Source organism: Oncorhynchus gorbuscha, linkage group LG01 (genome assembly GCF_021184085.1).
Source record: "Oncorhynchus gorbuscha isolate QuinsamMale2020 ecotype Even-year linkage group LG01, OgorEven_v1.0, whole genome shotgun sequence".
NCBI lineage: Eukaryota > Metazoa > Chordata > Actinopteri > Salmoniformes > Salmonidae > Oncorhynchus > Oncorhynchus gorbuscha.
Window position 1 is genome coordinate 96,535,918 of NC_060173.1, and position 17,956 is coordinate 96,553,873.

The following is a 17,956-nucleotide window of genomic DNA, read 5'->3' on the forward strand; positions in this document are numbered from 1 at the left end:
ACCAGATACTGACTGGTTTTCTGGTCTACACCTTACTCTTTTTAAGGTATCTGTGACCAACAGATGCATATCTGCATTCCCAGTCCTGTTAAATCCATAGATTAGGGATAATGAATTTATTTCAGTTGATTGATTTCATGCCCCATCTGGATGTAATTCAGTAAAATCTTTGAAATTGTTGCTTTTATATTTTTGTTCAGTATATATTATGATTAAAGAAAAGTCTTAGTTATAGTCTAGAAATGTTTTCATTAAAGCCTCTAGATTTAAGCGCTATACCAGTACAGTGATAATTTCACCAAAATCTATAAATACATATACTGTATGAGAAAAATAATACATTGCTCTTGCATATAAAGCTTATACTGACACTAAGCATGGCTATCAACTTTACTTTCCGCTTTACATTGCTAGATAAAGCAAACAAATGTGTACATGCTCAAGTAATACACAATGTTTCTACTTCATAAAAGCTCCCCTCATGAGCTTATATTGAAAGAAAGTGTTGGCAGCGTCCAATCCAAGTCGAAGAACAGGCATGACTGTAGACTCAAGGAAACCACCTCCTTCCTTCTCAGGTTTGTTGCTCTTCTTGAACTCCTCTATCTCCTGTCTCATTAAGTCAGCCTTCTCCTTGTGGCCCTTCTCCAGCAGATCCTTCTGCTCCTGCATCTTGCACTCAAAGGCCCTGTGGAAGTCCCGTTCCTGTTGCTTCATCTCCTCCTTCATCTTCCCTTCCATCTGCTTCAACTTCTCATCTTTGCTTCTGCGATCGTCCTCCATGGTGCGCTCCATCTCCAACCGTTTCTCTTCAGCAGCCTTCTTCTCCTGCTCCAGCACAGCTGATCTCCCCTTCTCCTCTGCATGGTCCAAAGGAAGAGTTGAGGTAGGAAAACACTCTAGCTTCTGGACTACTCATGTTCTCTCTCATATGGAGTCAACAGACAGCCCCTGATCTTTTCCATGTTCTGGAGTAGGCCATACCTTTTAGATTACTCTTTCAAACAGCCCAGATCTTTGTTGACTTCGTGCAAGATTATCACCAATTTATTGTGAGAAGTCAATCCAACTAGAAAACTGAATGCAACCAGATAACAACATCCCAATGCTATATTTTGGACTTACCGTGGATCTTTTTCTCATTTTCTGTCAATTTTTTGTCAGCTTGCAGGATGGAATTCTTCTCTAGAGTCTTCTCCCTCAGGAACTGCTCAAGAATCTCCTCAGCCTGTAGAAAACACCCCCAAAGGCTACATGTTTTATCATTGGTTGATGGCAATCTGTTTCTGGTATGATGCTGCAGATGGAAGCTAACATGGAAGCTAATCTTAACTGACTTGCCTAGTTAAATAAAGGTAAATAAATCATAAGAGGTTGATATAAACAGCAATCCATCTACGAAATTGAAACTAAGTGGATCGGCCTGAAAGATGAGAACAGCTCCAGTGTTTAATATGGATATTTTGATGAATGTTTCAGCCCTAGCAAGGATTCTTACCCTAACTCCTTTATCAGGCTCGGCCCGGTACTGTGCCACCATGTTGTCATGGTGACTGCAGTAAAGCTCATATCCTCCAGGTGTGGCATAGATCCCCTCCTTAATCTTCTGGGCCATCGGAGCAGACAGCTTCTCCTGAAGAGCCACACACTTCTTCTCTGAGGCATCCTCATTCTGGATGAGAAGGTCAGCGTAGTGCTTTGCAATGGCCACCTGCAGGAGTCAAGACTGTTTTAGGGAAGCATTTGTAAAAAAAAGTGGTCCTTGACAGAGTTAAGAACTAAGGCAGTGTTTGTATCAGGCACAGATCTGAAATGATGACCCTTACCGCCAACGCTTTCAAGAAATCCCCATTTTCATCTTTGAAGGATCGTTTCATGAAAGCCTGCGTGGCCTGGTGGTCTGAGCGGAGGTGATGATCTGAAATCTGACCCATGTCCACAGGGAATAAGGCCTTCACCTCCTCCATACCCCTCTGGTATACTACCTGGCCCTCGTCCACAGCAGCCTGGTTCTCAATTTGAGCCATGGCCAGCACCGCATTCTCCAGACAGGGCACAGAGCCTTTGGCTATGGTCTCCACATAGGTTTTAACCAAGTGGCCGAGCACTGCAATCAGATAGAGGCGGGAAGAAAAATATAAGTGTATACATTTGGTGGTACAATAACATAGGCTACATTTTTTTATTATTCTTTTTTTTATTTCACCTTTATTTAACCAGGTAGGCTAGTTGAGAACAAGTTCTCATTTACAACTGCGACCTGGCTAAGGTAAAGCAAAGCAGTGCAACACAAACAACAACAAAGTTACACATGGAATAAACAAGCGTACAGTCAATAACACAATAGAAAAAAATAAAGTCTATATACAATGTGTGCAAATGGCGTGAGGTGGTAAGGCAATAAATAGGCCATAGTAGCGAAGTAATGACAATTTAGAAAATTAACACTGGAGTGATAGATGAGCAGATGATGTGCAAGTAGAAATACTGGTGTGCAAAAGAGCAGAAAAGTACATAAAAGCAATATGGGGATGAGGTAGGTAGATTGGATGGGTATTTACAGATGGGCTATGTACAGCTGCAGCGATCGGTTAGCTGCTCAGATAGCTGATGTTTAAAGTTAATGAAGGAAATAGAAGTCTCCAGCTTCAGCAATTTTTGCAATTTGTTCCAGTCATTGGCAGCAGAGAACTGGAAGGAATGGCGGCCAAAGCAATTCTTTGCTTTGGGGATGACCAGTGAGAAATACCTGCTGGAGTGCGTGCTACAGGTGGGTGTTGTTATCGTGACCAGTGAGCTGAGATAAGGCGGAGCTTTACCTAGCAAAGACTTATAGATGACCTGGAGCCAGTGGGTCTGGCGACGGATATGTAGCGAGGGCCAGCCGACGAGAGCATACAGCTCGCGGTGGTGGGTGGTATATGGGGCATTGGTGACAAAACGGATGGCACTGTGGTAGACTGCATCCAGTTTGCTGACTAGAGTGATGGAGGCTATTCTGTAAATTACATCGCCGATGTCGAGGATCGGTAGAATAGTCAGTTTTACGAGGGTATGTTTGGCGGCGTGAGTGAAGGAGGCTTGGTTGCCAAATCGGAACCTGATTCTAGATATAATTTTGGATTGGAGATATTTAATTTGAGTCTGGAAGGAGAGTTTAGTCTAGCCAGACACCTAGGTATTTGTAGTTGTCCACATATTCTAAGTCAGAACCGTACAGAGTAGTGATGCTAGTCGGGCAGCGAACGATTGAAAAGCATGCATTTAGTTTTACTAGCATTTAAGAGCAGTTGGAGGCCACGGAAGGAGTGTTGTATGGCATTGAAGCTCGTTTGGAGGTTTGTTTACACAATGTCCAAAGAAGGGCCAGATGTATACGGAATGGTGTCGTCTGCATAGAGGTGGATCAGGGAATCACCCGCAGCAAAGAGCGACATCGTTGATATATACAGAGAAAAGAGTCGGCCCGAGAATTGAACCCTGTGGTACCCCCAAGTAGTTGGTGAACCAGGCGAGGCAGTCATTTGAGAAACCAAGGCTGTTGAGTCTGCCGATAAGAATACTGTGATTGACAGAGTCGAAAGCCTTGGCCAGGTCGGTGAACACGGCTGCACAGTACTGTCTTTTATCAATGGCGGTTATATCGTTTAGTACCTTGAGCGTGGCTGAAGTGCACCTGTGACCAGCTTGGAAACAGGACTGCACAGCGGAGAAGGTACGGTGGGATTCAAAATGGTCAGTAATCAGTTTATTAATTTGGCTTTCAAAGACTTTAGAAAGGCAGGGCAGGAAGGATATAGGTCTGTAACAGTTTGGGTCTAGAATGTGACCGCGGCAGCTTTCCAATCTTTAGGGACCTCGGACAATACGAAAGAGAGGTTGAACAGACTGGTAATAGGGGTTGCAACAATGGAGGTGGATAATTTTAGAAAAAGAGGGTCCAGATTGTCTAGCCCAGCTGACTTGTACAGGTCCAGGTTTTGCAGCTCTTTCAGAACATCTGCTGTGTGGAATTTAGTGAAGGAAAAGCTGGGGAGGCTTGGGCAAGTAGCTGCGGGGGTGCGGAGCTGTTGGCAGGGGTTGGGGTATCCAGGAGGAAAGCATGGCCAGCCATAGAGAAATGCTTATTGAAACATTCAATGCATCTGTGCAGAATCTGCTGATTTTTGACTTACTTCTCCCGGTTACTTTGTGGCCCCCTTTCACAGTTTTTGTACGGCTCTCCTGGAAAATGAAGCGGCAGAAAGTATCTGCAACCTTTCGGAAGCTTTCACAGAGGTCAGCCTCGTCCATGGAATCCAGATGGGGCATGTTGGCAGGAGTTGTAGGAGTGGGGAATGCAAAGCACTTGCGCGAGGGGAAGTAGTTCCGGATGCACTCTCGTGGGAGGTTGTACATCAGGTTCTTTTTACCCCCACCTGAATGATAGTCAGCATTCACCATTACAGTTGACATTAGTCTATTTTTAGGGCCAGTTTCCCAGACACAGATTAGGCCTGGTCCTGGACACAAAAGTGTGTTCAATGGAGAATCTCGTCTGGAGGCCTAATCTGTGTCTGGGAGACTGGCCCTTAGTTCACCATCCAAACACACAATCATTAACAGAGAAGCATATATAGAGATATGCATAAATGAACTTAAGGCAGAAAACTTTATGACCAATAAACAAACTGGATAAAATAATTGTGTCACTTGATTTATGAGTCTGTTTGATTATGAGTGTAATCCTACAATACATTTTTATGGGAATGATTTTATAACGTGTAATTTAGCAAGTGTCAGAGCAAATATCAATCTTCTTGTTTTTCAACCTCTTTGTTCTTGTGAGAATGATTGTTCCATTTGTATAAATGTTCATGGGGAGCACTATTCTAGAGACATTGTGCACAGTTGATCATTGGGGCGGTGGCTAGTGCTAATGTCACCTTTTCTGAGTTCCAGGGAATGCTCCAGATACTCATCTTCAGTGACGTTTCTACCGTCGATCTCGAGTAGTAGAGTGAAATCTCTGATGGTCCACACGAAATTTGGAAAGAACTGCACAAACTGGGCGTCCCCTCCTTCCTCGTCATCGTGAGAGGATGAAGCTGCACTGGAAGAATTCACCTTGATCCGCTCTGTCAGCTCACTCACATATCTTTAGGGCCGGTTGAGGAACGACTGATAAAAGCTACCAAAGTAGCTGCTACAGTTGTACAAGGACTTGCTTTTCAACAGTTATAGCATACAAGTCATTTCAGTTTCATTTTGAGTGGACTGTGTCCACATGCACTGAGTAACCCCTAAGGGAATTGATCCCACAAACTACAGTGTGTTAAACATTCTGCAAACACATAATTAAACGCTGTCAGTAACACAATATATTGCTCCAGGTCTATAAGGACATGTTGCTCAGCATCCAATAGATATACAAATGTACAGCACTTTCACTTTCAATATGAGAGGGGACTTCCAAGAAATGGTCTGGTTGGGGGAAATATCCCCTACCCATGTGACCTGTCCACCTTTCAAAGTCAATAGGAAAGAAAACTGGGAGGATTGCCATGGGCAAATTGACATTGGTTTAAAGGATACTGGAGGTTCTCCACGGCTTGATTGTCGATGGTCCCTCGACTGTTGTAGACCAGAGTACTGCTTAACAGAATGGCCAAGGAGAAGATCCAGGCATCATTCTTAGAATCTCCCTGAAACAAGTATGACAACCGCAACATGTATTTGTGATCTGGCGAAATGTAATTAAATTATTTAAAATATGTGTGTGTTTAGATATGTGTTCACTGTGCTGATTAGTAATGTGAATTCTAAAGAGACTGAACTTTGACCTCTCACCTTCTCCACATCCCCCAGCCCCTCTGTATCCAGCAGCACCAGGGTGTGGTCTCTTTTTTCAGGATGAGGCACACACCACATCCAGATTCCCTTAGTCTTAGATTGGATGGTGGCGCCAAGGGCAAAACCTAAATCAATATTTCAAAGACCAATTTCAGAAAAAAATAATGTAATACAATTTATTTCTAAACCAGTGTGTGTACTGATGAAAATAAATATTTAATTGGGCATTGACTATTGAGGTACAGCTGATGGTCAAACCAGTCTGTACATTTTGATTTGTTTCTCAGCATCAGTCTCACCTTGTCTCTTTCCAGCCAGCTTGTTCATGAGGTAGGACTTGCCGGTGCGGTACAGCCCGACCACCGCCACCACTACGACTTGCTGGTTCAGTCCCATCAGGTACTTGATGGCACCAGGAACTACATGAAGCTCACCGTCGGCGTTTTCGACCAGGCACATTGGGGAATCCATCGTCAAAGGATTTCACAGGATGATTAGCCTACAGCTCCCAGAAATAGTCAATCTTTAATAAAAATATTAATTAAATATAGTTCAGGTGAAATATTTATATACGTTTATTATCGATTCCTTCTATAAATTAAGCTCACAATGTGAATATAGTCTACTGCATATGCCATGCAAATATATTATTAAAAAGATCTTCACCATGAAACAGCTTAGCCATATGCATACCAACATTTAGTTAAAATGAAGTTAAATTATTGTCCAATGACAGCTACAATTTCATTATGAAATTCGTCTGCAAAAATGTAATGATTTCCTGCTATGGTACAGCATTCGTCGGTCCTACTTACATAAACGACTCATCCACAAATCCTCTCGAAACCAACTGAGGTTAATCGCAGAGGAACAATGTCCTGCTGGCTATATATTTGCTGCGAAAGTGAAAGTTGCCTAGGCTTTCTTTCTGTTCACTTTTTTTCACCAGTCCAATACGAGATTGAACTGACGCAAACTACTTTAAAAATCATCAACAAAATCTTTCAAAATGTCAGAAGGAAATGCAATAGAAATATTCAATTGTGAATGGCGTTATTGAGCCTATTATCGAGCTATTGTTCAACTAGGAATAATGCCACTTTCACGTGGTAGTCGGAACTAGAAACTGGAGAGAGAAAAAACACGGAACTCTGAAATCTCTGACTTCAGAGCGTTCAAGTAAACTGGGAAATATGGAGGGAAAAACGAGCTCCGACTGAGATTTTTTTTCATCTCGGAATTCCAAGTCGGGAAATCGTGCCTCTTTCTAGAGCTCCTACTTTCCGACATGAAGATAACTGACATCATGACATGATTTGACCTCGTTTTTTTTCTTTACCGAGGTCCCAGTTGTCGTGAACGCACCATTATATACGTGCGATTGAACCAGTTAGGAAGGAAGTCTGACATTTCAGAATGTTCTAGTTCCCACTAGCACGTGATCGCGGCATTTAATGAATAACTGCGCAGAGCAGGGACTTTTATAAATCACATATTTCTTTAACTATCCTAACGCTGACCATAGACTGAATAATAACCCACTACAGCTTTGCCGAGGTAAACTCCCTTGCACTACTTACATTTAGGATTATTATTATTTTTTTTACAAATTGATTTGCAAGTTGACTGGTTATATGAAAAATACTTGATCCATCCTTAATAATGTAGGCGTTTGCGGTTAATTCATTGATTAGGTAACCAGAAAAAATATTCTGACAAAGGCTATATCTGCCACATGATTTAGCCTACAGTAGAAACAGTATGTGAATTTGTCTGTAGTCTACATGCTGGACATAAAATGTATGACAACGTACTGTATTGAGACTGAATTAGAGGGTGATCACTCTGGAATTTATACACTGATTGAGTAGGTACAGTTATGGAGATTGTACTTCTAATAGAGTGATGGTGAGAAAGACAGTTCCTCAGTTTAGGGTTCTTTAATGTTGATTGGAGGTTAAATGTTTGCAATTCTGTGACATGCCACTCAGCTTTTAAAAATCCAATTAACTGTCCATTTTTCCATACAAGATGTGGTCTGGAAATAATAAACATGAATACAATGGCATCAATACTAAGAAGGCACATTCATTTAGCAATAACAGAACGAGATATACAGCTTTCATTTGTTATAATAATCCAATGACTGAAACAAAATGACAAGTAGCTACCAACATCAGACTAACCATCTAACAATGACAGGTGCAAATGTAGCTAACAATGTTAGATAGCTACCATAAAAAAGAGACACAATTGATCAGTTTGGCCTGGCGGTAGGCTCTAGGAAGAGTTTTGGCTACTGTGTTCTTGGGGACCTTCAATGCTGCAACATTGTTTTGGTACCCTTCCCCAGATGCCTCGACACAATCCTGTCTCTGAGCTCTATGGACAATTCCTTTGACCTCACGTCTTGGTTTTTGCTCGGACATGCACTGTCAACTGTGGGACCTTATATAGACAGGCGTGTGCCTTTCCAAATCATGTCCAATCAATTGAATTGACCACAGATGGACTCCAAGTTGTAGAAACATCTCAAGGATGATCAATGGAAACAGATGCCCCTGAGCTCAATTTCTAGTATCATAGCAAAGGGTCGGAATACTTATGTAAATAAGGTATTTCACTTATTTAAAATGTCTAAATCTGTTTTCGCTTTGTTATTATGGGGTAATTGTGTGTTGATTGCTGAGCATTTAAAAAAATCCCTTTTAGAATAAGGCTGTAACGTAACAATGTGGAAAAAGTAAAGAGGTCTGAATACTTTCCGAAGGAACTGTATATAGAGACTTTACAGTTGGCACTATGTATTCGGACAGGTAGCATTCTCCTGGCATCCACCACACCCAGATTTGTCTGTCAGACTGCCAGATGAGGGAGTGTGATTCATCACTCCAGAGAACGCGTTTCCACTGCTCCAGAATCCAATGGCGGTGAGCTTTACGCCACTCCAGCCAACGCTTGGCATTGCACATTGTGATCTTAGGCTTGTGTGTGGCTGCTCGGCCATGGAAACCCATTTCATGAAGCACCCGACTAACTGTTCTTGTGCTGACATTGATTCTAGAGGGAGTTTGGAACTCTGTTGTGAGTGTTACAACCGAGAACATATGATTTTTTACGTGCTTCAGCACTTGCTGGTCTCATTCTGTGAGCTTGTGTGGCCTACCACTTTGCGGCTGAGCCATTGTTGTTCCTAGACGTTTCCACTTCACAATAACAGCACTTACATTTGACCGAGCCAGCTATAGCAGGGCAGAAATTTGACGAACTGACTTGTTGGAAAGATGGCATCCTATGACTGTGCCACGTTGAAAGTCACTGAGCTCTTCAGTAAGGCCATTCTACTGACAATGTTTGTCTATGGAGATTGCATGGCTGTGTGCTCGATTTGATACGCCTATCAGTTTCAGGTGTAGCTGAAATAGCCAAATCCACACCCCGCACCCCTTCTGCCGACCCCTTGCGCCCTCATAGTTTGGGAACCACTGCTGTAGGCTACATCCCAGTAAACACGGACCGATGTCTTTTGGATGTCTTGAATCAATCATAGACGTCTGTTTAGTTCAGACATCGTCCAGTCCGGACCGGCCTTGATTTGGTCGAAAAATAGATGGTATTTTCAACTTGAATTCAGAACCGAAAAATGACCCAATTTTTTTTTACATGTATTTTTTATGTCTGGAAAATAGTATTTTAGATGTATTTTCAACGTCTTTGTGCTTTCTGGGACTATTCTAGCCTTGTGGGGTATAGGGAGAGGCAATTTATTTTGTCTAGCCTAGGGCGACAGAACGGCCAGGACCGGGCCTGAATTTATTATATATTTTTTTGTCACTGTCCACCCAATCTGTTGATAAGCCTTGATTCACTCTTTATCACCTGTTCCTGTGCCTCCTTTATCACATTACATTTAATTGCAATAAAAAAAGTCTGTAGGGACTGTGACACACACACAGTACCCTACCCAATTAAAAGTTATTGTGTGTTGTTGCCATTGTTTCTATAGGACAGCATCATGACAGGCCAGACAGTATCCATGAAGGAACCAGTATGTCTGATAGAGAACGACAGTGATGGGAAGCTGCGTGTGGTCCGCAGTGCACTGGACATCCTGGACCAGATTGACCAGCATGTGGTAGTGGTGTCGGTGGTCGGGCTGTACCGCACCGGCAAGTCCTACCTCATGAACAAGCTGGCTGGAGAGAGGAAAGGTGAACCACTCAAGCATTTTTTTTAAATCTATGGTCCAAAGTCCGAACAATGTACATAACAATATGCATGACCTCAACACTGTTATATGGATAAGGAATGATTATGTATAAGATAATTATTTCTCAAAAAGGTATGGTAATAGAAATGTGAAGCAGAAAGTGTTAACTTATGTACTGCATTTGTCATTCAGAGTTAGAGACAGATTTGCTGCACCAAAGTACAGATTTGTCCTGTTCTGACCACATTATGCATTGATGTTTTTTTCTCTCCAAAATTGGAAATTTGACACATCCTGTTATTGCGTTGTGGAAACTACAGTTTCTCTTTCAGTTTTACACTATAACATACAACCAGACAGCAGGGCAAACATCAAAAACACATTTTGTTCCAACCACATTTGTTCTGGGTGGGTTGTGTAGATCAGGGTGCCGTTTTGCACTGGTTGCTAGTTTCACTTTCAGTCTGTCACTATGGTATGCAGTATAACTAGACAAACAGGTTCATCTGAAATCCAGCAGCCTTGAGTTAACACTTTACATCCTGCTGCCTCTTTACAGATTCCATCCTAAGAACCGTTTTTATCCTCTGTCCTCAAGGTTTTGCCCTGGGAGCCACCATCCAGTCCAAAACTAAGGGCATCTGGATGTGGTGTGTGTCTCACCCTGAAAAAAGAGACCACACCCTGGTGCTGCTGGATACAGAGGGGCTGGGGGACGTGGAGAAGGTGGGAGGTCAAAGTTCACTCTCTGTCAAAAACCTTTTATGGCTGTTTAGATGACAGAATATAACATTGCTATGGGTAAAATCCCATGTTATCTCAATGAACTGTGTCTAGTACTGATAGCTGATGTCCTTCTGTAGCTCAGTTGGTAGAGCATGGCGCTTGTAACGCCAGGGTAGTGGGTTCGATTCCCGGGACCACCCATACGTAGAATGTATGCACACATGACTGTAAGTCGCTTTGGATAAAAGAGTCTGCTAAATGGCATATATTATTATTATTATCTGTATATAATGTCTGACTTATAAATGTATGATGTATACCAATTGATTCTAAAGAGTACAACAAATAAATAATGACCCATGAGCTTAGTTCAACTGTCATACCCCATCAGAACCCAAAATATAAACTTGTTTAACTCCAATGTTTGTAAATGTAATTAAACTCTGTATAACATCATGGTTAACTACAATTATGATGTCACGGATGGTGAGTCATTGCACCCATAGCTCAGTCTATGAATTTCAGTGGTTACATTTCTTCAGGCCCATCCCTCAGCTCTTTTTTTGTCAGTTAAAAAAAAACTGAGGCAGGGTGTGGCTTGGTTAATGTTTCAATTAAGGATTCCAGCTTTGACCTTTATTTAGGTAGGGAGCCTATAAAACGACCTATGGAGTAGACATTTAGTTACTGACTTAATTTCACTCTAGTATGAACAGAGTACCAATGTGTTCCTTCTGTTGTGTCTGCAGGGTGATGAGAAGAATGACAACTGGATCTTTTCCCTGGCTGTCCTACTCAGCAGTACTCTGGTGTACAACAGCCTCGGAACCATCGACAACAACGCCCTGGAGAAACTACAGTATCCTTATAAAGAAATATAGTGTAGTGTTGTATGTCTGGGTTAATTTCATCCCCAACAACCGAACCGACCTCAGAAAGCACTAATCACTCAGCACTATATTGTATGTTAGTATATCTGGTTTCATTTTTTTCCTCAACACCGCCTTCTACAGCTATGTGACAGAACTGACAGAGCACATCAAGGTGAAGTCCAACCAGAGAGACGGGGAGGAATCTTCAGAGTACCTGCATTACTTTCCTTCCTTTGTGTGGACAGTCAGAGATTTCACCCTGACCCTGGAGGTTGATGGGAGACCCATCACAGCCAATGAGTACCTGGAGAACGCTCTTAAACTGAAAACAGGTGAGAATACTGACTAGCACATTTATTTTACCTTTATTTAACTAGGCAAGTCAGTTAAGAACATATTCTTATTTTCAATGACGGCCTAGGAACAGTGGGTTAACTGCCTGTTCAGGGGCAGAAAGACAGATTTGTACCTTGTCAGCTCGGGGGTTTGAACTTGCACCCTTCCGGTTGCTAGTCCACTGCTCTAACCACTAAGCTACCCTGCCGCCCCACATAACTGGATTGATGGTATAGTATCAATAGTAAATAGTAAATATGAATATATGACTACATACATAAACATAAAATGTTGTTGCACACATAGAAGTTGTTCATTTAGGCTGATATGAATATTTTTTCTTTTTACAAAAGGTCAAAGTGCAAAGGTTCAGCAGTACAACCTGCCTCGTAGTTGCCTGCGGAACTATTTCTCTCCTCGCTGGTGCTTTGTGTTTGAGAGGCCAGCCAGCGGAGACAAAATGAGACTTATGGAGGAGCTGACAGACGCTGACCTGGAGCCTGCCTTTGTGGAGCAAGCCAAGGAGTTCTGTGACCACGTCTTCAATGACGCCAAGACCAAGACCCTGAAACAGGGGCTGAAAGTCACCGGCAGACGTGAGTATAATTATTATAATACAACAAATATACTAAAGTACAACAGCTGATACTACAACCAATTCCTCTACTACCACCAGTGCGCCACCAGTACTACCACTACTACTACCAGCACCACTACAACTACTACAATTTCCTTTACTTCTTCTACAAGTAGTACTACTATTTATACTACTTACATTTACATTTAAGTCATTTAGCAGACGCTCTTATCCAGAGCGACTTACAAATTGGTGCATTCACCTTATGACATCCAGTGGAACAGCCACTTTACAATAGTGCATCTAAATCTTTTAAGGGGGGGGTGAGAAGGATTACTTTATCCTATCCTAGGTATTCCTTAAAGAGGTGGGGTTTCAGGTGTTTCCGGAAGGTGGTGATTGACTCCGCTGTCCTGGCGTCGTGAGGGAGTTTGTTCCACCATTGGGGAGCCAGAGCAGCGAACAGGTTTGACTGGGCTGAGCGGGAACTGTACTTCCTCAGTGGTAGGGAGGCGAGCAGGCCAGAGGTGGATGAATGCAGTGCCCTTATTTGGGTGTAGGGCCTGATCAGAGCCTGGAGGTACTGAGGTGCCGTTCCCCTCACAGCTCCGTAGGCAAGCACCATGGTCTTGTAGCGGATGCGAGCTTCAACTGGAAGCCAGTGAAGAGAGCGGAGGAGCGGGGTGACGTGAGAGAACTTGGGAAGGTTGAACGCTAGACGGGCTGCGGCGTTCTGGATGAGTTGTAGGGGTTTAATGGCACAGGCAGGGAGCCCAGCCAACAGCGAGTTGCAGTAATCCAGACGGGAGATGACAAGTGCCTGGATTAGGACCTGCGCCGCTTCCTGTGTGAGGCAGGGTCGTACTCTGCGGATGTTGTAGAGCATGAACCTACAGGAACGGGCCACCGCCTTGATGTTAGTTGAGAACGACAGGGTGTTGTCCAGGATCACGCCAAGGTTTTTAGCGCTCTGGGAGGAGGACACAATGGAGTTGTCAACCGTGATGACGAGATCATGGAACGGGCAGTCCTTCCCCGGGAGGAAGAGCAGCTCCGTCTTGCCGAAGTTCAGCTTGAGGTGGTGATCCGTCATCCACACTGATATGTCTGCCAGACATGCAGAGATGCGATTCGCCACCTGGTCATCAGAAGGGGGAAAGGAGAAGATGAATTGTGTGTCGTCTGCATAGCAATGATAGGAGAGACCATGTGAGGTTATGACAGAGCCAAGTGACTTGGTGTATAGCGAGAATAGGAGAGGGCCTAGAACAAAGCCCTGGGGGACACCAGTGGTGAGAGCGCGTGGTGAGGAGACAGATTCTCGCCACGCCACCTGGTAGGAGCGACCTGTCAGGTAGGACGCAATCCAAGCGTGGGCCGCGCCGGAGATGCCCAACTCGGAGAGGGTGGAGAGGAGGATCTGATGGTTCACAGTATCGAAGGCAGCCGATAGGTCTAGAAGGATGAGAGCAGAGGAGAGAGAGTTAGCTTTAGCGGTGCGGAGCGCCTCCGTGATACAGAGAAGAGCAGTCTCAGTTGAATGACTAGTCTTGAAACCTGACTGATTTGGATCAAGAAGGTCATTCTGAGAGAGATAGCGGGAGAGCTGACCAAGGACGGCACGTTCAAGAGTTTTGGAGAGAAAAGAAAGAAGGGATACTGGTCTGTAGTTGTTGACATCGGAGGGATCGAGTGTATGTTTTTTCAGAAGGGGTGCAACTCTCGCCCTCTTGAAGACGGAAGGGACGTAGCCAGCGGTCAGGGATAAGTTGATGAGTGAGGTGAGGTAAGGGAGAAGGTCTCCGGAAATGGTCTGGAGAAGAGAGGGGGGGGATAGGGTCGAGCGGGCAGGTTGTTGGGCGGCCGGCCGTCACAAGACGCGAGATTTCATCTGGAGAGAGAGGGGAGAAAGAGGTCAGAGCACAGGGTAGGGCAGTGTGAGCAGAACCAGCGGTGTCGTTTGACTTAGCAAACGAGGATCGGATGTCGTCGACCTTCTTTTCAAAATGGTTGACGAAGTCATCTGCAGAGGGGGAGGAGGGGGGGGGGAGGAGGATTCAGGAGGGAGGAGAAGGTGGCAAAGAGCTTCCTAGGGTTAGAGGCAGATGCTTGGAATTTAGAGTGGTAGAAAGTGGCTTTAGCAGCAGAGACAGAGGAGGAAAATGTAGAGAGGAGGGAGTGAAAGGATGCCAGGTCCGCAGGGAGGCGAGTTTTCCTCCATTTCCGCTCGGCTGCCCGGAGCCCTGTTCTGTGAGCTCGCAATGAGTCGTCAAGCCACGGAGCGGGAGGGGAGGACCGAGCCGGCCTGTACTTCCATCGCTACTACATCCATCTGTCATGCAGGTGAAAGAGGACCCAAAAGCGACTTGGCGAAAACAGAGTCTTTAATCCAGTAAAGTAAATACAAACAAAAAACACAACTTTCACTCGAAATGACGAGGACAAACTGGAGACTCGATCTTGAACAGCAGGTGAACAGCAGGTTGCCTCGGGAAGGCACTTGAACCAGACAGACTCAGACACCTGCTCACCACGCAGCATCTGAGGAAAACACGACACGACAGGGCGATACACAAACACAGCACGGTGAATTCTAGACAAGGAACCGACAGGACAGGAACGGAACACAAAGGAAGAAATAGGGACTCTAATCAGGGGAAAGGATCGGGAACAGGTGTGGGAAGACTAAATGATTGATTAGGGGAATAGGAACAGCTGGGAGCAGGAACGGAACGATAGAGAGAAGAGAGAGCGAGAGAGTGAGAGAGGGAGGGGGAGAGAGAGGGATAGAAAGAGGGAAAGAACCTAATAAGACCAGCAGAGGGAAACGAATAGAATGGGAAGCACAGGGACAAGACAAGATAATAAATGACAAAACATGACAGTACCCCCACTCACCGAGCGCCTCCTGGCGCACTCGAGGAGGAATCCTGGCGGCAACGGAGGAAATCATCAATGAGTGAACGGTTCAGCACGTCCCGAGACGGAACCCAACTCCTCTCCTCAGGACCGTAACCCTCCCAATCCACTAAGTATTGGTGACCCCGTCCCCGAGAACGCATGTCCATGATCTTATGTACCTTGTAAATAGGTGCGCTCTCGACAAGGACGGGAGGGGGGAGGGAAGACGAACGGGGGTGCGAAGAAAGGGCTTGACACAGGAGACATGGAAGACAGGATGGACGCGACGAAGATGTCGCGGAAGAAGCAGTCGCACAGCGACAGGATTGACGACCTGGGAGACACGGAACGGACCAATGAACCGCGGAGTCAACTTACGAGAAGCTGTCGTAAGAGGAAGGTTGCGAGTGGAAAGCCACACTCTCTGGCCGCAACAATACCTTGGACTCTTAATCCTGCGTTTATTGGCGGCTCTCACAGTCTGTGCCCTGTAACGGCAAAGTGCAGACCTCACCCTCCTCCAGGTGCGCTCACAACGTTGGACAAACGCTTGAGCGGAGGGAACGCTGGACTCGGCAAGCTGGGATGAGAACAGAGGAGGCTGGTAACCCAGACTACTCTGAAACGGAGATAACCCGGTAGCAGACGAAGGAAGCGAATTGTGAGCGTATTCTGCCCAGGGGAGCTGTTCTGCCCAAGACGCAGGGTTTCTGAAAGAAAGGCTGCGTAGTATGCGACCAATCGTCTGATTGGCCCTCTCTGCTTGACCGTTAGACTGGGGATGAAACCCGGAAGAGAGACTGACGGACGCACCAATCAAACGACAGAACTCCCTCCAAAACTGTGACGTGAATTGCGGGCCTCTGTCTGAAATGGCGTCTAACGGGAGGCCATGAATTCTGAATACATTCTCGATAATGATTTGTGCCGTCTCCTTAGCGGAAGGAAGTTTAGCGAGGGGAATGAAATGTGCCGCCTTAGAGAACCTATCGACAACCGTAAGAATCACAGTCTTCCCCGCAGACAAAGGCAGACCGGTAATGAAGTCTAGGGCGATGTGAGACCATGGTCGAGAAGGAATGGGGAGCGGTCTGAGACGACCGGCAGGAGGAGAGTTACCCGACTTAGTCTGCGCGCAGTCCGAACAAGCAGCCACGAAACGGCGCGTGTCACGCTCCTGAGTCGGCCACCAAAAGCGCTGGCGAATAGACGCAAGAGTGCCTCGAACACCGGGATGACCAGCTAACTTGGCAGAGTGAGCCCACTGAAGAACAGCCAGACGAGTGGAAACAGGAACGAAAAGGAGGTTACTAGGACAAGCGCGCGGCGACGCAGTGTGCGTGAGTGCTTGCTTAACCTGTCTTCCAATTCCCCAGACTGTTAACCCGACAACACGCCCATAAGGAAGAATCCCCTCGGGATCAGTAGAAGCCACAGAAGAACTAAACAGACGGGATAAGGCATCAGGCTTGGTGTTCTTGCTACCCGGACGGTAAGAAATCACAAACTCGAAACGAGCGAAAAACAACGCCCAACGAGCTTGACGGGCATTAAGTCGTTTGGCAGAACGGATGTACTCAAGGTTCTTATGGTCTGTCCAAACGACAAAAGGAACGGTCGCCCCCTCCAACCACTGTCGCCATTCGCCTAGGGCTAAGCGGATGGCGAGCAGTTCACGGTTACCCACATCATAGTTGCGCTCAGATGGCGACAGGCGATGAGAAAAATAAGCGCAAGGATGAACCTTATCGTCAGACTGGAAGCGCTGGGATAGAATGGCTCCCACGCCTACCTCTGAAGCGTCAACCTCGACAATGAATTGTCTAGTGACGTCAGGAGTAACGAGGATAGGAGCGGACGTAAAACGTTCCTTTAGAAGATCAAAAGCTCCCTGGGCGGAACCGGACCACTTAAAACACGTCTTGACAGAAGTAAGAGCTGTGAGAGGGGCAGCAACTTGACCGAAATTACGAATGAAACGCCGATAGAAATTAGCGAAACCTAAAAAGCGCTGCAACTCGACACGTGACCTTGGAACGGGCCAATCACTGACAGCTTGGACCTTAGCGGAATCCATCTGAATGCCTTCAGCGGAAATAACGGAACCGAGAAAAGTAACGGAGGAGACATGAAAAGAGCACTTCTCAGACTTTACGTAGAGACAATTCTCTAAAAGGCGCTGTAGAACACGTCGAACGTGCTGAACATGAATCTCGAGTGACGGAGAAAAAATCAGGATATCGTCAAGATAGACAAAAACAAAGATGTTCAGCATGTCTCTCAGAACATCATTAACTAATGCCTGAAAAACAGCTGGCGCATTGGCGAGACCAAACGGCAGAACCCGGTACTCAAAATGCCCTAACGGAGTGTTAAACGCCGTTTTCCACTCGTCCCCCTCTCTGATGCGCACGAGATGGTAAGCGTTACGAAGGTCCAACTTAGTAAAGCACCTGGCTCCCTGCAGAATCTCGAAGGCTGATGACATAAGGGGAAGCGGAT

The 17,956-nt window shown here is 45.2% G+C and overlaps 2 protein-coding genes across 4 annotated transcripts in view; one reads left to right on the top strand and one right to left on the bottom strand.

The window, feature by feature from the left end:
• On the bottom strand, positions 1–7,179 carry LOC124046682 (guanylate-binding protein 1-like). 2 transcript variants are annotated; one of them, XM_046367343.1, is made up of 10 exons: positions 6,648–7,179; positions 6,132–6,331; positions 5,830–5,957; positions 5,575–5,684; positions 4,926–5,137; positions 4,176–4,418; positions 1,827–2,107; positions 1,499–1,711; positions 1,126–1,228; positions 1–860 (listed from the first exon to the last, which is right to left on the bottom strand). In XM_046367343.1, the coding sequence occupies exons 2-10, from the start codon at positions 6,301–6,303 to the stop codon at positions 460–462; spliced, it is 1,863 nt and encodes a 620-aa protein (XP_046223299.1). In that variant the 5' UTR covers positions 6,304–6,331; positions 6,648–7,179; the 3' UTR covers positions 1–459. The 2 variants fall into 2 exon arrangements, with proteins under 2 accessions (XP_046223299.1, XP_046223307.1); XM_046367351.1 differs by having other exon boundaries at positions 6,132–6,355.
• Positions 6,820–17,956, top strand: part of LOC124046676 (guanylate-binding protein 1-like) — a 20,118-nt gene continuing 8,981 nt past the window's right edge. Inside the window, exons 1-6 of one of the 2 annotated variants that reach the window (XM_046367329.1) lie at positions 6,820–7,389; positions 9,839–10,043; positions 10,641–10,768; positions 11,518–11,627; positions 11,782–11,972; positions 12,330–12,572. In XM_046367329.1, the coding sequence (XP_046223285.1) occupies positions 9,848–10,043; positions 10,641–10,768; positions 11,518–11,627; positions 11,782–11,972; positions 12,330–12,572 (868 nt within the window). In that variant the 5' untranslated portion in view covers positions 6,820–7,389; positions 9,839–9,847. Of the gene's footprint in view, positions 7,390–8,703; positions 8,763–9,838; positions 10,044–10,640; positions 10,769–11,517; positions 11,628–11,781; positions 11,973–12,329; positions 12,573–17,956 lie in introns of those variants that run through there. The other variant, XM_046367320.1, reaches the window with a different exon arrangement.